At 41.2% G+C, this 23,394-nt stretch overlaps 1 protein-coding gene across 2 annotated transcripts in view; it reads left to right on the forward strand.

Moving 5' to 3' along the window:
• ARID5B (AT-rich interaction domain 5B) overlaps window positions 1–23,394 on the forward strand; it is a 193,025-nt gene that overhangs the window by 146,802 nt on the left and 22,829 nt on the right. For both annotated transcript variants that reach the window (XM_070782166.1, XM_070782167.1), the window contains 4 exons: window positions 1,324–1,436; window positions 7,626–7,830; window positions 9,745–9,797; window positions 19,054–19,151. In XM_070782166.1, coding sequence (XP_070638267.1) covers window positions 1,324–1,436; window positions 7,626–7,830; window positions 9,745–9,797; window positions 19,054–19,151 — 469 coding nt within the window. The remainder of the gene's footprint in view (window positions 1–1,323; window positions 1,437–7,625; window positions 7,831–9,744; window positions 9,798–19,053; window positions 19,152–23,394) is intronic.

The raw sequence follows: 23,394 nt of genomic DNA on the forward strand, positions 1-23,394 counted from the left end.
AGGAGAGCAGATTTGGGAAGCGGGGAGTCTGAGCCCCAAAACCACTTTTGAAACTTTGGCCTGATTTGAAAGGCAGCTCTGCTTTATGGTGCTTTGTCAACAGCAAGACTGTTATCCACAGTAGAAAATCAAATTAGTGGGATTAATTGTGTTTGTAAGATGAGTATGATGTACAGTGTCCTAAAACCACTGGCTAACTGCATGACATAAGTAAGATTAACATCAATTAAGAGGGTTGGAGTTGTTCAGATTTCGCATGGCCATAATCATACCTTAAAGCAATAATAATTAAAAAAAAAAAGTGTGGTACCTTGAAAGGGCCTAAAGAAATTGCTTGGGATGTAATTGGTTAGTTTGAAATTCTTCAAGGGCTAGCCGGTTAGTTGGTTTGTTTTAATTTTGCTTGACTGGGTAACTGGTGAAGTTAAATGTGAAAACTGATGCCGGAGAGTCATAGCAGCACTCAATAAACAGCAGCCTTTTTTTTTTTTTTTCCTTTTCTCCTTCTTTTATGGATCTTAAAGGGATTCAACCTCAGCATCCAAGATGAAATATAACTTTGATTTGTGTCTTGTCTGTGGCTTTTAAAAAGTATAATCTCCACGGAATCAGGCTAACTCCAGTATGATCTTTGGAAGTTATTTTAAATAACCCTCAAGATCTTCATAAAGTATATATATATATATTGAAAAGAAAAAGAGCATACTGCCTTAAATGTACCTGCCAGATTCGCTGAGATCTGAAACATGCTGGTTGCAATACTGTTAGTAAACACATTTGGTAGTATTTTTCAGATTATTGTGAATGCCTCTGTCTACAGCTCTCCCTTACTTATTTGTATCATACTTTGAGAAAATGCTTACCTTTCCACTTTTGAAGAGAGAGGTTTTCAAGTGTTACATTACTATGATGCCATAACGGGCTGGCATATCACTTGGGTTTCCGAAAACAAGATACAAAGCAAAACATAAAGAATGAGCCTGGCTCAGGGCTGTCTTTCAAGGCCAGTGTGTGTTTCTTGTGTAACAACAGGGAAGTGCGCTTTCCTTATCATCGTCCTTTAAAGCCGAGGGCTTCATTGTATTTACATTAATTAGACGTGTTCCAGTGTAACAGGTTAGCTTTGGGAAACATGTCCAGAAGTGCAGAGGCTATGTAGACGCAGCCCTTCAGAGAGGGACGTCTGAAAGGAGGCTTGGCTACCGCAGATGTGTACATTTCTCAGAACAATTAGAGGGCGCCGCTGGAGTGAGTGTCTCAGTTTTTAATAAGGAAACCCACGCAAATGAAAATGCCTCTCAATTGTTCTCCATTTGTTTTCAGCGCCAAATCTTAAAGGCAGACCACGCAAAAAGAAGCCATGCCCACAAAGAAGAGACTCTTTCAGTGGTGGTAAAGATCCCAACAACAATTCCGATGGCAAATCCGTTGCCAAGGTACAGTCATTTGGCTCCCCAGTATTCGCTGGGATTCGTTTTTGCTGCATCTTTTTATTTTTCCCTTTTTCTCTTTATCTCTGTGCGCCTGTGTCTTGGTGGCAGTTTTCAATTCAGAATCTGACTTTGGTATTCACAGCTCTCTGCTGTGCCTGTTCCTGCCACCCCCCTCCCCTGGCGGGGGTTGAGGGGGGAGCTGGGGGAGGGGCAGTGGAGGCATTTTGATTAGTCAACAGAAAGACTTCCCACCTCCCGGCTTGGAGGGTTGGGTAAAGGACAGATGATTAAGCGCCCACGTCATTGAGGCTGAGATTTCATAGTAGGTGACACAATGACATAGTTTACTCTGCTGGTATCAAAAATAGACTGGATGAACCATCCTCTTTCTGAATGTATTCATCTAAATATGCTTCAGAGATGAAAACTGGATGGAATTAGAAATGGCTAGAATGAATTTTTTTTTCAAGTTATGTTTTTCCAAATCCCCTCTAATTGACCTTAGGATTAAAGACTCGTAGCCCAGTCCTTACATGTATACATATACTTGTATACACATTTATGTTTTTAAAGATCATTCGTAATGCGGAATGGAAGTCCAAATTCTAGACTCTCTTTCAGGACCTGGGGCCATTTTGCCTTAGCATTCTTAGGAATCTTGAAAGTGCATGCCTGAAGAATTTAGCACCGTGAAGGGTGAAGTGTCACTTCATATTTTTAGGCTTATCTTTTTCACTTTTGTGGGCTTGGATCGTATTTCCATGATTCCGTTTACGGGGTGTTTGCGTTTAGGTGTTGTTTCTGTGCCAAAGACAGCAATAGCCCCTTTAAGACCTGAATTGAAGCCCAGAATTCAACTGACACCACATTTCCAGATCCAAGGACTAAACTTACAAAAATGGGAGCATTTTTAGTGAATCTAGAAGATCCTGATGTGGAAAACCATGACTTCAGTTCTGTGTTGGCAGTTGACTGTTTTTCTGCCATGCCCTCCACTTCTCTTCCAGTGTAAAGAAGCAAATCACAGACATTCACATTCTGTATCTTATCTTCAAGCATGACTGTTTCATCGGGAAGTTCTGAGGACTTTCAAAATTGCAAAGGGTTAAAAAGATCACCTAGTAGAAATGTATATTTTCTGGCTAAAAACCAATCTGTTTTTGCCTAAAGTTATTTTTGTTCTATTCCTTTGACCTCCTGTGAGTGAGTCCATGTGGATACCGAGGGTGACATTTTCTCGTAATTGGGACATCTTGGCCCTACAAGTACCTATCCAGGACTTTGGCTTCTGTGATCTTGAAGGATGTCAGCGGGAACAGTTTATTCCCTATGATGTGGCTTGCAAGATACTGCAGGATGGAGCCAAGACAGATCATAGCCCTCAGCAGAGCTTGTACTGACAGCGTCTCGTGTTGGAGCCCTGCCCCATACCTCTAAGGTGATGTCATGTGTTTATCCCAGCACGTTCTGCACCTGAGCCCAGCAGGATGAAGCTCCTTCTCGAGTCGTTTGCAGCCACCACCACAGTAAGCCTCTGGGAATTTTACAGAACTCACACAATTGACCTGCAAGAACAGTACCTCTCCTTCCATGGAAGGCAGCTCAGGACTCATACTGGGACCCACAAAACTGAAGAAAACTGGAGACTGTATTTGCTGCTCACCTGCTTCTTAGGAGGAATGGTAGTCTAGCCTTGGTTTTCTAAGTGACCCTTTCCATCTGCCCTGCCCAGCACTGCCATTCAGCATCTTTACAAGGAGGAGGCTTGCCCTTCCATCACAGATATCAGGGGTGAGTGGATGAATGTCACTCTGTAGTCAGCTCCCAGGGACCAGTCTGAATGCCTTGCTCTTCTTGGGAGTCTTGGATTACAGTCCTGCCTTGGCTGCTTCCACTGGGTCTGGAAAGACCACTTCACCTAGAAGAGAGAGGCTGGTAGCTATGAAGTATGGTGGGCTTCTGTTGTCACTGACGAATGGATGCAAAGTCCCTGCAGAATAAGCAAGCCACATCTGGGGCCAGGAAAACCATGCAAAAGGCATGTGTGTCTTGGAGTGGTCTCTTCTCAGTAAATACTACAGGAGAGGTTACAAGCCTGTGACCATCTGGTCAGTTGCTGAACTGGAAGCAACGTTGCAGGTGACAGTTGGGCTTTTTAACCAAGACCTGTGTGGCTGTTTTTTTCAGAAGTGCCTCAAACAGACCACTTCTAACTATGGATAAGTACCAGCTTTCTGCAGCTCCATGCAACAAAGTGCTGTCAGAGTAAGAACCCACTCAGTTTGTCGTCTGCATGACTGGAAAAGCAGGTCAAGTTAATTTGCCTGTCGCCATCCAGAGTTTGCCCTCTTTTAGTGAGAACATGAAAACTTTGCAAGACTGTGTTTTCCAAGGGACAGAGAATGCATGGCTTTACAATGACAGAGTCATGGAGAAGAGGCTACCAGTTCTCTGAAGATGACAAGAACATGTCCTACCCAAATCCAGGTCTGGGGCAAAAAACTTATTCACATGGTGACTTATATAAGAGAAGTCTTCTTAGCCTGGCTCTCAAATGAAAGGCCTCCGTTGATAGAAGGCAAATGACTTTTCACATCCTGTAAGCACTTTGCAATGACCAGAAGTACACAACAGGCGGCTTATATTCTAGAAGGACCATTGGAAAGGGAAACTGCAGTATGTTCTTTCACTGAAATCACCAACATACTTTCACTATTTTACAAATGTGATGCTTTCGTTATTCTCAGTATTTTTCATCCCATTTGGTCCTAAGACCTTACCCCGGGGATTATCCTTCTTGCTTTCTTGAGGAGGAAAATGAGGATTTCCGAGGAAGTTAGTGACCAAATAGAAATTAGACTCTGGTTCCTTTCCTGCTGGTTCAGCACATCCTGCTGCCTTGGTTGAAGGCTGGATTAGTTACAGCTCAATCCAGTGAAAGGATGTGGTTAATATCAAATAGGTGGTGGTTCACTGCAAACATTAAATGTGGATCCTTTAATTAGCACTTCCTCAATCACTCTGGAAACCCCAAAGCTCTTAGTGAACTCGACAAGTGTAAGGCGCTCAGGTCAGGAAAAACAGACTATAGTAATTACCTGTTACCATCAAAAGGCTGGGCTTTCTTGAGGTCTACATGAAGACTAGTTCCCGTGTAATATTTCAGTAGCTTAAAATGCTGAGACAGTTTCCAGTAAGTGTGAAAAATTGTACAAAGGAACTTGACCTGGTCCTACCCAGAAGCAGAGTTATCCTCTAGAGGGCTCACGTATGTTGAGAAATGCATGCAGTTAGTCTGTAAAGGGAAACTACTGCTCGTGTCTTACGAATCCCCCAGACTCAAGAAAGAGCTCATTGAGGCTCAGGATGCAATCCAGAAGGCGGCAGCCAGGCTGCACCTGGAGCCTTTCCTGTCGTCGGGGGTCTGATGACTTTGGACTGGGTTTGTGTGGGCTCTCCATGCCGCCTTTTGTCTCTGGTTGTTTCTGCATGGGTGAGGCAGCTCCCTGGACACTGAGGGGCAAAGCTCATACTCCCTTAACTTCTGGCCTATTCTCACTGCAAACTTAAGATTCAGCCTGATTTTATATGCAGAGCTGTTTTTAAGGGGTTTAGAGTGAGGAGATCTGAGTTCTAGACTCCGAGTTCTACCTGACCCTAGCCACACGCCAAAATACATCACCTCGCTGAGCTTCAGTTTCTTCCTCTGTAAAATGGGACTCAGGGATGCTTGTATGAAGCCCACGGCGCTGTTCCCAGCTCACTGTGGCTACTCCATTCATGCTGGTTTCTTTCCCTTTGCTTGACACACAACAGAAAGAATGGAGCTCTTTACACTCTAGAAACCACCTAGCTTTATCTTCTACTTCTCACTTGGTAAATCACATTTCTAAGCTATAGGTTTTGTAATGCTTAGTAATAAGATACACTTTTTAATTGGAAGAATGTTTTGACTCATTGGAAAAGACCCTGATGCTGGGAAAGATTGAGGGCAGGAGGAGAAGAGGGCATGAGGATGAGATGGTTTAATGGCATCATCGACTCAATAGACATGAGTTTGAACAAACTCTAGGAGATAGTGAAGGACAGGGAAGACTGGCATGCTGCAGTCCATGGGGTTGCAAAGAGTCAGACATGACTGAGCAACTGAACAATAACAACATTTTGACTATCAGTTTAGTATTTTTATGAGTGTCAGTAAAAGATAGTGTTTAAAACCATAAGTCCTTGAGTGAGACTGCCATGCCATGCCGTGCTGAGTCACTTGTCGTGTCTGACTCTTTGCAACCCCATGGACTGTAGCCCACCAGACTCCTCTGTCCATGGGATTCTCCAGGCAAGAATACTGGAGTGGGTTGAGACTACTAAGGTTCAAATCCCTAACTCACTACTTACTAACCTGGATGCTGGATGCGATCCTATGGTCTTGGACGTGTTACTCTTCCTCTCGTACCTCAGTCTCCCCATTTCTGATAGGAGGGTGATAACCTGCCCTGTTAGGGTCACGAGCATGAAAGGAGATAACACCAAAAAAGGGCTTAGAATAGAGCTGGATTACATAGTAAGCACTCAGAAAAAGCCAGGAAGCAATACAGATTAGAACTGGAGTGATTTTTATGATTTCAAAGAGCTGTTAAATTATAGATTTCATCAGAACTTTAGACTCAACAATCTAAAATTTGGCAGTGAAAAATGATGACAACATAAAGTTTCCCAGGATGCTCGCCTTAATCTAATGTTACAAAGTACTAAAGTTTGAAAATAACTGTAAGTAGAAATCCTACATGGGAAAATGTTTTCATCCCATTTCCACTGCCCTTTAAAAATGAAAATCTTATCTAGAGGCTGGGTTGAATGAGTTGTGCAGGAAGTTTTATTTATTTATTTTTTTCAGGACCCATCTAGATATTAAACTGGTGTGTTCCTGTGAGAGAATCAGCAATAAAGAAAACCCTTGTAGAGGAGATGTTTCCCTTTAATAAATAAGCATAGCCTTTTATGTTCTTAGTGCTTGCAAAGGAGAATCTGAATGGAAGGACAGAGAGGGGTCAGGAATCTGAAAGGGAAAACCTTGTCGACTGTGTGGGACATGTTAATTCACTATATTTCCCGGACACTCGTCCTCTCCTCGCCGATGTTAGGTCGGAGATGTAAAGAATATTGGAACCTACTCCTTCCCCGTGGGCGCACTTGAACTTGAAGCTTGACCCTTTGTACTTCCCCCTTTGACAGTTAAAACAGCTCAGCACCTTAGCGTATTATTTAACAACCATCAAAGGCCTCTTGTAGAACATGGCAGTGAGGCGGGAACGTGGGGTTAGCTGCTCCATGTGGTCCATTTACCACCATTTATTTTTTTAATTCTGAAGCTTTTCACTTACTCCTCCTGGGTTTTTACTTGACCTCTACTTTTTCCTTTGTGGCCACTTAACATCTACGAGATTTTCAGAGCTGACTGAAAAGCTAGGCACCCTCATTAAAGAGGGGGGTGTCTGGTTTCCTATGGGGGGTGTGTCTGGGCATCACGCTCGGGTGACGGATGGCGGAGACTCTGCTGGTGCTCCCGACATCAGCCAGCATTGGCCTGTTTTTCCAGGTTGCTGGGAAGAGTTGCAACAAGATCAGTTTACTATGAAGAAATGCACTTGCCTTTCATCTTGATCCAAAGTGCAGAACCTGGGACTCTTACTAAGAACACAGGGTTCCTTCCATGATGACAGTAACCACTGGTACCCCTTAGGAAAATAAAGTGTATAAAGAGACAGGAGAGTGGTCCCAGCAGGTGTAAACACTTTCTGGTTTCACATCAACATGCTGGTAAGGAGTCTAAAAGAGGCTGGCATAGTTTGGCAAACCATGGCCCACTGACCACCTGTTTCTATAAATAAGATGTTATTGGAACACAGCCTCATCCGTTTGTTTACATACTGTGTGTGATGGCTCTCGTCTCTAGCATTGAGTAGCTGTGACCAAGGTTATAGTACCCCAAAGCCTACCGCAGTTTCTGGCCCCTCTCAGAAATTCACCATCCGTGGTCTGTGATGCTCTAGGAGCTATTTCAGGGCCAGGATGGTTTCCTGGTTTCCCCCTTTCCACTCAGTGGACGATGTCTCTAGCTATATCCCTGTAGGAATCCCAGAGCTGCGCTGGATTTGACATGGCCTTTTTTTTTTTTCTTTTCCCCCTTTCCAGGTGAAATGTGAGGCTAGGTCAGCCTTGAACAAACCGAAGAATAACCATAATAATTGTAAAAAAGTCTCCAATGAAGAAAAACCAAAGGTTGCCATTGGTGAAGAGTGTAGGGCCGATGAGCAGGCCTTCCTGGTGGCACTTTATAAATACATGAAAGAAAGAAAGACGCCAATAGAACGAATACCCTATTTAGGTTTTAAACAGAGTAAGTATACTTGTTTTCATTTCTGAAATATCAAAGCTACTCAGACTCTTTGAATTGGGGGTTGGAAATTTTTGACTCAGGCTTATGTTGAAATCCTCTACTGGGGATGATACTCTGTTTATACTAAATCTACAAATCATCCAGGCCAGGAATTTCTTCCCCCTGCCTCTTTCTGCTACATTGTTCCCTTCTGGGGCAGTTGCAGTGAGATATTTATAGGCTTGAATCCACTGATTATGACTGGAAATAGACATGTTGAAAGTTTCTCATTTTCTGTTTTGTCAATCTTGAGTGTCTGTAACGCCTTTCTTCTGAGATAATAACATGACGTAGTTTTATCAGGCACAGATGTTGCCTGTGAAAAGACAGCTTTTAAAAGGAGGACATTTAAAGATGGACAAAACAACCACAAAGAGAAAACATATTTCCTAAGCCCCAAATTTGTTAAGAGAGAACAAAGACCTGATGACTTCAGAGGAAACAAGAAATCCACAAATTTGAACTGAGGGCCCAATTTTGAATTACTTTGACATGTACGTGTAAGCATCATCATATATTTTAGAGAGGAACAGGGAACTCATGGCTGAGCAGAATTCCATATAAAAAGAGAAGAAACCCAGACCCTGTCCTGATTTCACAACTGAGTGTATATTTTACCTCTGTCTGGATTTTGTGGTACACAAAGCGATGAGCCCCTGGTTTGAAATAGTATTTTCTCCAAATGTCTCTTCCTAGATTAAAACCATGTGTCATTCTGATGAAGAATGTCAAACCTGTATGTTTTACATAACAATTTACATACCTAATAGCAATTGGCACTGATTGCAAGAGAACACTCGCAGCCATTATAAACTTATATAACTACGAATGATTACAATGTTTGTCTGAAAACTGGCTGCTTGAAATAGAAGTAAAATTAATGTACTATGAACAGCTTTGTTGCATTATGCATTGGTTCAGATTAAATCAAGGCTGAGGCAGGCCTCTTGATAGCTTTGAAATAGTGCAAGGTTCAGTGAGGCTTTTTGAAAGTGTTGTGTCAAAGAGCCGTTTTTTTGTTGTTGTTGTTGTTTTAATTTTATTCTTCATTTCCTTTACCAAAGAATTACGTGAAGTTCAATTTTCCCCTCTTATGAAAGAATCAAACCCACAGCAGTCCCATTGCATGGTATTAGTACAAATGAACAGGGTTACCAGTAATTTGGCATAGATGATTAACAGCATAAACACACGCACGCCCTGTGAAGAGAGATTTGTTTTTAAAAATACGTATTTGCACCGTCACACAGGCAAGTAAGTCAGGGGACGAGGTGGGCACATTTCAGTTCCTTTGGGAATGAACCGCACCCTCAAGGGTGGCTTACGTATTTACCTGCTCAGCGCAAGGCACCACGCAATGGCAAAATATGCTATGAGCTTTTAATACGCTGCTGCCGTCAGAAGTTCTGTGAAGGTAATCATATATTAACGTGGCTGGTATTTATTGATTATGGAGAGCTCTTCTCTGAAGGAGGCATTACATATTACTGTTGAATCAATGGCCGCTTTCTAAGGGTCCTACAAGACAAGCCCTGTTTTGAAATCCCATGCTCTTCTCAAGGAGGCTGTAACGTAGCTTCCCTTGGTCTGCTGATGGCAGCGGGACTAAACATTGTGTTGTCCTTTATCCTAAAAGTAGCACCGTTTCCGTATTTGTGACTGTTTCTTAAGAAATATTTTAAGTGGTACTAATATACCCTGTTGTTGAATACCCGTTGGCAGATTGTTTCCCAAGAACTTAGCTCTCTGGGTTACGTTAATATTTCTTTTTATTTCTCTTTCTCATTGAAAAAACAAAACAAAATGTTTTAATTGACATTTCTTGGAAATATGTTAATGCAATGCTTATCTAAATACTTATTGTCCCTCTAACAGTTAACCTTTGGACTATGTTTCAAGCTGCTCAAAAACTGGGAGGATATGAAACAGTAAGTGTTTAAGCAACTTAAATGAAATAATTTTGCAATCTAACTCCCCCTACCCCCACCCTGCTTTGACCAAAATGGAGAAAATGCAAACATGACCGTCGCTGACTGCCTTTTCAAATGGCCGTACACTTTTGGGGGTTTATTGGGCCGCTTTTGGAAGCAGTCCCAATTAGTTCCAGGTTTGGCAAAATTGTAAACTTGTCGTAAAAACTACAAGTGGAAAACATATGTAACTCTCCCCTGTCAGGGAAATTAGTTAGGTCTGTAATTTTTTCCCATGTTGAGAAAGGGCTATTATTGTACAACAAGCCAAGATTGCATAAAAGAAATTTCCCTTGGCAACATACCTGACATCTGTTCATGTCTAATATGGGAAATGTATTAAAGGCTTTCAGAAGTAATCAGTATTGGCCATTAAGGAATAGAATGCAGCAGAATCTCCTCTCATTCTAGAGCAGAGAAGCTTTATTAGACAAGGGTCAGTGCTGCATAAACAGGAAGTTATCAAACTTACTCAGAACAGGCTCTGACACTCTTTATCAGCTAATTCTAACTGACAGGAACGGGTTATTTTTAGCTTACAGGAAAATTTGATGGCCACGGATTTTTACAGCATGAATTTTGAACCGATAAAATGTTAGAGCAACAGACTCAGATTAGGATCTTGAAAAGAAGAAGAAAGAGCTGCACTAATATAGCATACAGAGATGACATCTGTAATAAAATCAAGTGACATAGGAAGATGTCGTCATTGGAAAGATTTTCTCCTCCACATAGTGATCAGATTGAGTTGTGCAGTTTCTTCTACAATTGAAGACATTATTTTTTTTTTTTCCTTACAGAGTAACCTGCGGTATATCTCTGTATCAAAGTAAGATGCCAGAGACAGAAAGTCAAGAAAGTGAAACTCATTTTAACCCAAAATAATAACTAGTGTTTCTTGCCAGATATAGCATTTTATTCCACAAACTAATATGAGGGTTTGATGTCAGGGGCTTGGGATGGGAAAAAGATGGCAAGCAATACGTGAGTCAGATAATCTGGTATTAACTGATCTGGTATTAATCTATAATTAATAACCTGGTATTCTAAGAATTCTTTGTGAGTCTATATGCATGTAAAATGTTTACTATATAGGCAATACATGTTTATAAGGAAGTCAGATACTTATATGAACTATATTTAAACATGTATTTCATAGATATAATTTGCTTAAAATTTCTGTTTTACTGAGTGCACCACTGAAAAATAAATAATGTAGTTTTTCACTTGGTTGGATCTGTTGATAAGGCAGGGAGATTTACTCCTTCCCACTGTGGCTCATAGTTTTGTAAAATCTTGAGCTAATTATAGCTTTCGTGCATGTGAAAAAGATGATAACTTATTCAGTGTTAGTCTCATAAATGTAGCAGTCCACCCCATAGCCCAGACTTTTAAGTCTAACCTTTAATGTTCAGAATAGGAATACACATTCTTATGAACTCTGACTGCAGATAGTTACATGATATTGCATAACATTATGAAATGTCTTTTGAAACCCAGGAATTTTTTTGTTACTCACTGATAGGGAGAGAGCCAGAAAATTTCACTGAATCAGTTTTTCCTGCTTTTGTATCTTATGTATTTGCACCAGAATTTTTTTTTTTTTAACGAGCAACAGCAGACTGGTGTAGAAAATATAAAAGAAACTTTCTGATGACTTTCAAGGCATTTGCAGTACTCTTTGAACAAACAGTGATTATTCTTTTGTTGAATGAATGACTGAATGATCACACAATCAGCGGATCACCTGACCACATATTTATTGAGCATCTTATAAGTATAATATGCAGTGTTAGACACTCTGGGGAACATAAAAATATTTAGGCTAGGGGTTCCAGTTGCTTACCACCCAGGAAAGGCATCAGTTGTAAGACAGAGTGGGAGAAGATCAGTTGCGCTGTTTGGGTAAAGTACTTCCTCATTTAGAGATGAGAAAGAAAGACTGACAGGTATGATGCCACTTGAGCAGAATATTGGAGAACGGATGGAATTTAGATGTGAAAGATTATGGTCTTCTAAGGATGAGACAGTCAAACGGGGAAACAAACTATGTAGGTAGAATGAAGTTAGGTATAGCAAGTTTGAGTAACTTAGAGTCACTAGGTGGCTGGGATAAATGACCATGAAGGGGAATTCAGAGGGAAGGATGGAGCCTAGGGAAGGAGGTCCTTGGATGCTGGCAGTGAGGGCTTGGGATCATGAAGATTGACAGCAAGTTAAGTGTTGTGTTTTGCCGCCTGTATTGCCTGCCCTGTATTGTGCTAGACAGAGTGGAGAGAAAGACTGGGCTGGAAAACATGGAAGACCAGACTGGCACCTGCTTTCCATCTGGTTATGTGCTTCACATCTCTTGAGCCAAGCCACAAAGGGGACTGGTGACCTGTGGGGCTGTCCTTTTCCTCCTCTCTTCTCCACTTCACCCTTCAGCTCCTTCATCCTTTGTTGGGTCCCTGCATTCTTCACAATATGCCACATTTTTCCATCTCAAGCAGTGAATCTGTGTGACTGTCTCACTATAAAATCTATATCTGAGGCCATAAACTGAATAAAACCAACTGGTGGGATTTTTTTCCCTTCCTTTTTTCTTTCCTCCTTTTCCTCCTTCCTTTCTAAAACCTGCCTCCTCCTACCTGCTGGCCCTGCAGGCCCTTGAGTTTGCCACTCTGATTTTACCTTTAAGCTTTTGAACCTCTGAAGTATAGAAAACATTTCTCTTTAGTATATTTTGACTAATAAAATTGTGAGATGTTCAGTGAGGATTCAGTTTTGAAGTCAGTCCAGGAGATATATTAATAATATCCAAAGTCTGAGGACTTAAGTTGTCATCACAGCCTTACTAGAGGATACTTATCTGTGAGATCATCTGCTATCAGAAGCAAGTGTAGAGTTGTCATTTAGAGCTCAAAAGAGATCTTGGAATCTTCTAGATCAGTGGTTCGCAGAGGCTACTCAAGAACTGCAGCTCAGATTTTCAATGGGGAATTTTAAAGTGTAACTAGTTTTCTAGGTCTCTCATATATTACCTCTAGAGTGGGGCCTGGGCCTGAGAATTTGAGAATCCTTTTCCTTAAAAAAAAAAAAAAAACTGCCCGGATTCTGTTAATTCAAAGCTAATGGTAACAATGATTATTATTAAACTTCAGGACTCCTAGCTTCAAAATGCGGCCCCCATCTAAGTATCAAAGATGAGAAGGTTGTCTTCAGGCTATTACTAAATAAACACGATAAACATGCCAGAATATTAACATTCCTTGGCTCAAAAGCAGCACAAAGTTTCCAACGATTATTTTTCCATTTGGTAAAGTGGCGATCTAAATTGGGACTCGATGAGCTATTTTCATTTTGAATAAGGAAAAGTGTAACCCCCTCACATTTTTATTTTTCATGAATTGGCCTTTGTGCAGAAAAAGATCCTTGCCCTGCTCCATATATGGAAACTGAGGCACAAGGAGATGAAGTGAGTTGAATGGGGTCATCCTGGCATTCTTCAAATTTTGAACTGCTGAGAACTTCGTGCACAATTATCTCAACCTCTGTAACATCATCACTAGGAGGAAGAGATTTATAAATTCTTTGTGCTTTGCATCCTCAGCAGTCTCTTATTATATTTTTATGTTTTGGGGGTGATGCTTTGGGGAAAGAAAAGATCTAATAACCTACCTTCATTGGTAGCATCTTTCAGTCATTTCTTTGACCTTAATACGAACCTTACCTGATATACCAACTAACTAGTTGAGATTTTCTGATTCTTGAGAAAAATGTGTGACCTTAGAAGATGGGTCAAGAAGTCTGGAAGATGTAAATACTCAGTAATAGTAAAAACTTGCAAGTTTAAAATCTGTAGATGTATTTCTTCTGCTGTTAACTTGTGATTGGATAAAGAGATCTCTCTGGAATTCCTTCTGGTTATAAGAAGAGGCCATTTTAATTGGCTTGTTTTTGTTTGTGGTTATAAACTATTCCAAACCTTCTGGTTTGAATTGCGGATTATGGATTATTTCATTTTAGTCCTTCACAGCCCTCAAATTGAATTTTTTTTTTTTAAAAGAGCAGAAGTTCTATTTTAAGCCTTTGTAGCATTCAACTAATAGCTATGTTCTGTTCTCTTGGCCTCTTCTGCTTTTGCTAGAAATATGTATCATGTCTCTGCATCCCTAGGTTTAGAGATCATAAACACATTGAATGGATTTGATTTCCTAAAACACATCATCTTGGCATTTTGATTGGTTGGCAATGAGACGTCTTCTTTAACAATCATATATCTGATTTCTCCTTCCAAACATTTGAGAGTCTGGGTCACCTACAGTGGAGGAGACAGAACTGAATAAAGTTTTGCTGATGAGCTAAGAAGGTCTTCACTTCAGTGCCTGGTGAAGTAGTTAAGGCTTATAGAGTAGCTTGGGGTATTACCAGGATGCAGCATGTTGATGGTGGTTTGCTAAAGTGATTTCCATTTGGCTAAACATTTGCTGGCGAGCCAGAGGCAATATTTGGAGAGAGGTAGAGTTGGGAAATGGGTTGAGTAAATCTTATCCTAGAGGCAGAGGACCACGCAAGAGCAAGTGTGTTGCCTTCTAAGAATGCCAGCTCGCAGTCCCGCCTCTCCCCAGGGGTGAGACAGGACCACTATTTCACAACTGGAAGAAGCCACTTGTCTTCTTGCTGGAAGGATTAGGCCTTGACATCAGATTCTGGCTTTGACATCATTTCAAGACATCCTCTGAATCTCACCCTAGTTCTCTGGACAGACAAAGCCTCTTGCTTAATTCAAAATTCTCAAGGCCAAAGATGATGTCATGTAGCTTTGAAAGGCTCCAGTTCCTGGAGTACTACCAGGAAAAAAAAGTCATCTTCCTTGAATTCAGTCCGCCCTCAAGGTGTCCTGAGAAAAAAGGCTGTTTCTCACAACAGCGCCGCGGGCAACACTGCTCACAGGCAGACTCCTTTTGACTTCCTAACCACATCCTGCACACTCTTACAAAGTCATGCCATAGTGGGCGCGCTGTTGTCCTAAAAGTTTTCCAATGACTTTCCTCACCGGGCCACAAAATACCAAAATTATTTCATCTTAGTGACTCCAAAGGTAGGAAAATCAAGGCTCCAAGACTGTTTGGGGTTAAAATATTTTCCAGTTCTTTTTTTTTTTTTAAGTAACAGAACATTTTCACAGATAAAATTAGAGGAGGGACAGATTCCTTTCCTACTCACTGGGTCCATTTTCTTCTCAAGGACTGGCATTGTTGAGAGTTAATTTCAGGCCACTTTTAAAACACCACCTGAATTCTAAAGAGAGTCTAAAAACCACTTTCCAGTCTGCCCTCTGTATCTGTGGGTTCCACATCTGAAAATTCAACCAATCTTTGATCAGGAAAAAAAAAAATTAATCCCAGAAAAGTTCCAAAAAGCAAAACTTGAATTTGTGAAGCACTGGCAACTATTTATACAGCATTTACATGGTATTTCGTGTTATAGCTCATCTAGAGATGATTTAGAGTACACAGAAGGATGTACATAGATTATATGCAAATTTTATATGAGACTTGAGCATTCATGAATTTTGTTATCCACGGGGAGGGGCAGCGAGGTCCTTGGAAACAGAGGGGTAACTATAAGGAATGAGAACTTTGTGAATATGACAGGTGTAGAGTGCTTTTCACAGTTTCGTGGGTCTTATCCACACTAAGGAGGACCTCTGTACCCAGTACAGGCCCTAGAACAGTAGCAGCAGAAGACAGGCTGTCAAGAATCCCTACTGTCTAAGTCAGGCCCTTGAGGGGGGACAGGGGAAGCACAATGGGAGAGACGTCACTGCGTGGATGGAGTTTTTCTTTAGGAAGTAGAGAGCCAGAGTTCTTTGTATCCTTAGAAACCTAAAATAATGGGTCAGGTTGAAACATGAACATGACCAGGAAGCCTGAGGCTTCATGAACAGTTGATCAAACTGACTCCGCAGCTAGATCAAACTTTCCAGCTGAGTGGGGCTGGGGGCCAGATACCAGGAGGCAGACGCTGCTCCTACCCCTAGATGGGTTTAAAGCTTAAACACATGCAGGGAGGACAACAGAATAAGAACCCTGAGCAAATGCATGCCCAGGCAGGACGAAAGAGCGAGTTAGAACAGAAGGCAGACGCACACAGGTGGGAGCATGGTGCCCAGGGCTGTCCTGGAAGGAGGGCTCTGTCTTCCCCTCTCTCCTCGTGGGGCTCTGCGACCCCCTGTAGGTTTGGACAAGGCGAGGATTGAGGCGTTTCATGCTGTAGAGCCTATGGTCAGCGTTTGAATTAAAAGCGCATCTGGGCACAAAAAAAAGGAGAGATGTATACCCAGGAGACCTGTGTACTTAAAAGCATTTAGCAGTTGGAAAGAGCACATTTTATGACTTTCCTGTGGAAAGAAATTATCTCAAAATGGCCTGATTCATCTAGGCTGGCCAGTGGAAGCTCAGTAAACAGAGAGCCCAGTTCCTTGAAGGCCCGGCCCTTGTCTTTTCTCCACTGGTTAAAAAAAACAAAACAAAACAAAAAACTGTATTTAAACAGCAGAATCTGCTACTAGGGGCCTAACACAGACCTCTAGCCAGCTGCACAGGGCTTATTAACGCCGAATGGTGACTGATGCTGGCTTCCTGCTGCCACAGTTTCAATCCTAGTGTGAGGAAGACTTTGTTTTTGTTCTTTTTGATAATTCATTATCTATTCTCAAAGAAGTTTTATCATTTCTGTGATAGGCATACCTCAGTATGGATGATAGGCTGTGGGTGGGGAGCATGGCCGGTGTGCACGCATATCCCTGTCAGCAGTGGTCTCTTACTCACTATATTTTTCACAATCAGTATTCCTTTGTTTATATATTTGGTCATGTGTTGATTTTTGGAATCTGCCACTAGGATGCAGGCATCTCAGGTGTTGGGTTTGCACTGTGGCCGCCCAGCTGCTGGCACAGTACCCAACAAATGGGAGAGGTTCAATAAATGTTTGGTGAGTGAATGCATGGGTGAACAGACAGATTCTGATCAAATTGGGACTTATTCATGATTTAATGGTGAATCTCTGTTCACCAAGGGGGCAGGGTGGCGGCAACCACAGTTCTAACAGATACTTTAAGAGAGTAACATCTCAGAGAGCTATTAACCCAACCCCCTGCCTTAGATTCTTGCTGACCTCCTAGCTGCGCTATTTTCCCACTAGTGAGAGTTTCAGAATTTGTAGCAAAAGCAATGGGTCCCACAGTTATCTCCCTCCTTTGAAGCAAAAGGCCCCTGGAGTTCTGTATTATCACCCTGCCACATCATTCACCAGGTCATTCTGATATGGAGGCTGCTTTGACGTAGTGGAAAAAAGTCTGCTCTTGGGACCATAAGACATTGGGATGAGTCCTGGCATTCCCACTCTGCTGCTGTGTGTCCTTAGGCAAATCGTGCAACCTCTCTGAGACTTGTTTCCTTTGCCTGTGAATGAGATTCCTATAGGCTGCCTCACAGGCTGATGGGAGGAGTAAATGATATCATGGATATGAAAACTCTTTACCAAATAGAAAATACAGTGATGATTTCTTCTAAAGTGACTGCAGGAACTCACAGTCTTGTTCCAAGGGCCTCCGTCTTCTAAGAGCTTTAGGAATAATGTAGATACGTGGAAGAAGGGTATCCTGTTTCTTCTGTACACAGGTCTAGAACAGACCAACCTTGAACTGTATTATGTAAAAGGTTGGAGGGAGACTGTAATTAAATATAAAATAATTACCAAAATATGTATTTTGAGTATTTTTAAAGGGCCTTGAAAACATTTATTATTATAATCTAAACCAAGCTACAAATACAGGAGGATTTTTAGTTATACCTGCTAGTAGATGTAAGAGGTGGTTCGGTCTAATGAGAACTATTGAAACAAATTGATTAAAGAATGCTTCATGGGAAAGTGAACAATGCACGACTCACATCGTCGCGAGGTCCTCCTTGGGCCTGTTAAGGGCTTATGGAATTGAAGGGGTTCTTTTTACTTGAAACAGGTACCACTTAACCAATAGTATTTAGCCACCCTTTTCCTCCTTCATTCACAATTATGGAGCCCCTGGTTACACACTGAGTTTTTTTTTTCACGCCTCTAGCCCTAAGTGAACTCCGCTGTCAGCTCTGCGGTGTTTTTCGAAAGATGCCTCCTGTTCTGCTTGTTTAAATGCCACGCCCAGCTCCCTACACATGCCAATACCAAGAGTTTTCTCAGAGCCCTGTTTGGAAATGTTCACAAGGATCTCAGAACTTGCTCTATCTCTGCAGTTTCAAGGAAACACTGGATTGCTCATATGTAGTAGATGACGTGGTTTCCCCAAAGTAATCATTTGCCAGATTGTACATCTGTTATTTTGTTAAAATCTTAATTTATATATAAAAATAAAATTAAAGAAAAACAAGACCATAGTATGCCTTTCAGTATATTACAAGCTGTTTGTTTTTATTCACCCAACTGAGTGAAATACGGACCTTACATTTTAACTTTGGAATATGTTAATTTTCATAGGGTTTCATCAATATCCCATTTTCCTGACCTGAGTGAAGAAAAATAAACAGCTTGTGACATAAGACAGTTTAACATTTTGGTTTTGTTCTGGTGGTTAGCACAGCTGGCGTAAAAATACAGCCTGAGAGGACTAGAAATTTCATAACCAACTTGATCATTTTAATTAATTTGTATAGTAATTTAGGTAACACATCACAGTAGTTCAAAAATCAGAAGATACAGAAGTATGTTTTATGGAAATTCTGTGTTTACCTGTGTACTCAGCCACCCATTACCATATCCCTCAAGTAACCAGTGTTAATTCTGATTCATTTAAATGGATATACTAAGACATATTTTAGCTGAAATCTGTATTTTGATGCTTTAATCACATTACATAAAGGAACAGAGTATGCATTTGGGATCTTGGGGGCAAATAACTACATGAATACCCAGGGAGATATCTTGGATAAAAATGCTGTAAGGGTGACAAGATACAGAGCCCAAAGCGGAATTCCATTTTCACTGTAAAGCGAAGTGCTAAAAGTGAGATGTTCCCGGAAGCCCAGGAGTCTCCCCACAGACCCATTTGGACTTCTCTGTTTCTGGGTTGCCAGGACAGACTGTTGTTCTCTTCTGACTGTTGCATATGTATTGAATCCTGGCACTGCGAATCTCTTACGGTGCAAGACTGAATTTCTCATTGCCACTTTTTCAGATAACAGCCCGCCGCCAGTGGAAGCATATTTACGATGAGTTGGGCGGTAACCCTGGGAGCACCAGCGCCGCCACGTGCACCCGCAGGCATTACGAGAGGTAAGACGCCCGTGCGTGGGAAGTCGGCGCTTCACGAACAGTGTGTGAATTCAGAGTGAACGCGTCAAGCGTAAGACCTTTGAGGAAACGGGAAGCATCCCTGGCGTTTTACTTTGCACACCGCCGTGTGGTTTTTAGGGGACCTGGCTTTCTCTGGTTACAGGCGCTAATAGAATTAGATGTTCTCCTAGTTTGGTTTTATCCTATAACCCTGTCTGACAATACTGATACTCCCCCCCAACCACAAGCATGGATTATTCAGTATATTCTGTGTGCTCCGTAGGTTCATTCACTATGAGAACTTTCAGCTTCTGGCAAACAGGTCTGCGGTATTACTGTGGAGTTGCCATGTGACTGTATTAGCATAGAAATGTATTAATGTTCAAAGTACTAATATTGAACAGTAAGTATTTCTTTAATAAGAAAATTGTTCCTAGATAAGACCTGTTGTCTTTTTTCCCCATCTTGGTGTTTTTCTTCTGTGCTTTTGACCCAGGGAATCCTTTCTTGCCAAGCTCTGTGTATTTTGGTTTTCTAATAATTTCAGCTTCTTTCAGAAAGGTGATGATAATAATGCAAAGAAGAAATAATGCCAAATTAGCGTACTATGAGGGTTGTATCCATGGGAATTTTCCCCTTTGCATTAGGACTGTGTGCCCCACAAAATTGAAGACCAGTTAGGATAAATCATGTGTTATCATTGGTCTGTGTTTTCAGTCCATACTTGTTTAGGTCATACCAACGTCCTTATCACTGGCATATCCCTGCAGAAGTCCAGACAGACTCAGCTTCTTGGTTTCACATTCAGAGCTTGTGAGGTCCAAGTAGAGGTGTCTGGGTGTGTTTTTCATAATGGCCATGGATGGGATGAAGTCAAGACACAGCTGAGCAAACGGGCCGTATCACTTGCTCCTTTGAAAAGTATAACACAAGTCCACATTGATGGCTGCTCTTCACATCATCAGTTACCGTCCCAGCTTCAACCCACATGCTTAACACCCATCTTTGATCACACAAATGCATCTTCAGATAATGTCACATCACACACCAACTCTTAGTCATATTTCTAGTCCAATTGTATTTTTATCTGCACTGCACTTTACAGAGTCCCTTTTCATATGGCCATTCGGTGAAATTTACAATGTTTTTATAGGTATAATCGTAGTAAATTAAGTTGGGTTTAGAACCCTATGAAAAAGCCTCACAAAGTATTCCCAAGAAACTGCTTTATTTGACAGTGTTATAATCCAGAAAGTTTTTTTTAATTGATAATGGAAATTCAAATTACTATTCTTCATAGCATTGTTGCAGGATACTGCATTGGATTTTTTGTTTTTAAGTGAGTGTATTTCAGTATTTAATACAAAAGACCATACTCTCACTGTTGGCAGCGGGTGCAGCACTGAAGTTCTAGTACAAAAAGGCACTGGCATCTGGGGTGAGTGTTCTGTAAGTGGCAGCTGAGGTATCAGAGTCCTCTTGTTGGATTATGAATCAAAGCTTTAATGAAAACGTTTTCGTTAGACACACTCTCCACTTTCAAACAGTTTTTATTATGCTAGTGAACCTCCCTTAGCTTCACGTGCAAATGTCCCCAACATGTGACCCATCACACTTAAAGAACCAGATAGGGATTAAAATTTGAGAAAAGGAGTGTTATCTCAGCTGTGAGCTAGCTCACCTCATTGGAGTGAAAAAGTAATCAAATATATCACAAAGTGTCACATGGTCAAATAACAGATAAGCTTTGGGATAGAAAAAGGCTTGGGTTTAATAGCAGCAGGTACATGTGTATGGTCCTGTGTTTAATTTACTCAAGCAGTTGTGTGTATAAAAATAGCTGCAATCTCAAATGCCAAGATACGTTCTTTTGAAGGTTGTGTACTTTGTTTCATGATTTACCTCTTCCTGGAGTAGCAGAATCCCACATGCCTGCAGTCAGTCAAAATGGAAAATTCTAATAGAAGTACCTCCAACTGCAGCAACTAAAAAGCATTATTAAAGATTTTTAGAGACTTTTCTTCTCTCATTCTTGGGAGCAAAATTCATAAAGTTTTGGTCTCCCGCTGGAATACAGTTTTTGAAAAGCTATGTCAGTTACTCTTCCAAATCTAGAATTTTCTTTGGTCATTGTATCAGTCAGGATCCAGGGAGGAAAATAAAAATTCACACCTAAGTATTCAACAAAGAGAACTTACTATAGGGAATTGCCTAAACAAGTGTTGGTGTGAAGCAGTCCACTCACACAGAGGCACTAACCATAGGTTTCCTAGGATTGAGAGAATAAAGAGCTTATGTTATCACCACCCGGAAGCTGGGACAGTGGTCTCAGCAGCCTGGGCTTCAGGTCCTCACAGGTGAGGCACCCAGGGAGTGCTGTGCTTCAGGAGCTCAAGGGGGCACTTTGGAGGTGCATGCAGGTGGCTGGCGCCAGACCATCTCAGAGGACACTGTTCAGGGACAGTGGGAAGAAGCAGAGGCTGGAACCAGCAGCCGCTGCTAAGTTCCTGCTGGCGTGGCACTGAAAGGAAGGGCAAGCAAAATGGGAGGCAGTCCCTCCTCCCTTGGCCTGGCCTGCTAGGGCCATTTGCAGAACCCCAGTAGGAAGATGGCTGACAAAAGAGACTTGGAATTTATGTCGTCCCAATCCCAGTATCACCAGGCAGAGTGCAGAAGGGTGGGTTTGGAGCTGAGAGACAGCAGTCAACTATGTCGGGGGGCACACGGCACCCCAACCTAGAAATCGCTGTGCAGAACCCGAAACCCAGGTTAGAGCAGCTGTTGCAGGGTGAATAGCAAGGTCATCATCCCGGTTCCTGGCATTTTCTTGTAATTAATTTTTATTTTATATTGGAGTATAGTTGATTACAAAGTTGTTAGTTCCTGGGGTACAGCTAAGTGATTCAGTTAAACATACACGTATGTCCATTCTTTTTCAGATTCTTTTCCCATATAGGTTACTACAGAATATTGAGTAGAGTTCCTTATGCCATACAGTAGGTCCTTTTGATTATCTGTTTTATATATAGTAGTATGTATAATTTAATCCCAAACTCCTAATTTATCCCTTCTCCCACAGTTCCCTTTGGAACCATAAGTTTGTTTTTGAAATGTGTCTGTTTTGTAAGTAAGTTCATTCATACAATTTTTAAAACATTCTATTCATAAGTGATTTGTCTTTTTCCGATTCACTGAGTTTGGTGATCTCTAGGTCCATTCATGTTGCTGCAAATGCTATTATTTCAGTCTTTCTATGGCTGAGTAATATTCCCTTGTATGTATGTACCACATTTTCTTTATCCATCCCTCTGTGGATAGACATTTAGGTAGCTTCCATGTCTTGACTATTGTAACAGTGCTGCAGTGAACATTGGGGGTGCATGTGTCTTTTCAAATTATGGTTTTCTCCAGATACATGCCCAGGAGTGGGATTACTAGATCATATGGTAATTCTTAGTTTTTAAAGGAACCTCCATACCATTGTCTGCAGTGACTGGACCAATTTACATTTCCACCAACACGTGGGAGAGGCCCCTTTTCTCCTAACTCTCTCCAGTATTGTTGTTTGTAGACTTTTTTGATGATGGCATTCTGACTGGTACACCTCACTGTAGTTTTGATTTGCATTTCTCTAATAATAAGTGGTGTTGCATATCTTTTCATATGCCTTTTGGCCATCTTTATGTCTTCTTTGGAGAAATGTCTACTTAGATCTTCTGCACTTTTTTTTGATTGGGTTATTATTTTCATATAGAGCTGCATGAGCTATTTATATATTTTGGACATTCATCCCTTGTCAGTCACTTCATTTGCAAATATTTTCTCCCATTCAGTGGGTTGTCTTTTCTGTTTTGTTTATGGTTTCTTTTGCTGTACAAAAGCTTTTAAGTTTAATTAGGTCCTGTTTGTTTATCTTTGTTTTTATTTTCATTACTCTAGGAGGTGGATCTGAAAAGATATTGCTGTGATTTATGTCAAAGTGTGTTCTGCCTATGTTCTCCTCAAAGAGTTTTATAGTGGGCATTTCCTTTCAACCATCTAAGTTTTGCATTGTTGTGGTCACTATAAGGGATGTCATGAATAATTAATCATTTATAATAGTTTAAGTCAATCATCTGCAAATTTTGGTAGGTTTGTGTTTTTTTGTTTTAATCAGACTGTGCTTCCCATAATGCCACTCTCACTCATTTGAACTATGTTCTCAAAGGAATCATCCATACTCCTGTGTTTTGTGGTGGAGAGA

The sequence above is a fragment of the Bos indicus genome, chromosome 28 (assembly GCF_029378745.1).
Source record: "Bos indicus isolate NIAB-ARS_2022 breed Sahiwal x Tharparkar chromosome 28, NIAB-ARS_B.indTharparkar_mat_pri_1.0, whole genome shotgun sequence".
NCBI classification, from domain to species: Eukaryota; Metazoa; Chordata; class Mammalia; order Artiodactyla; family Bovidae; genus Bos; species Bos indicus.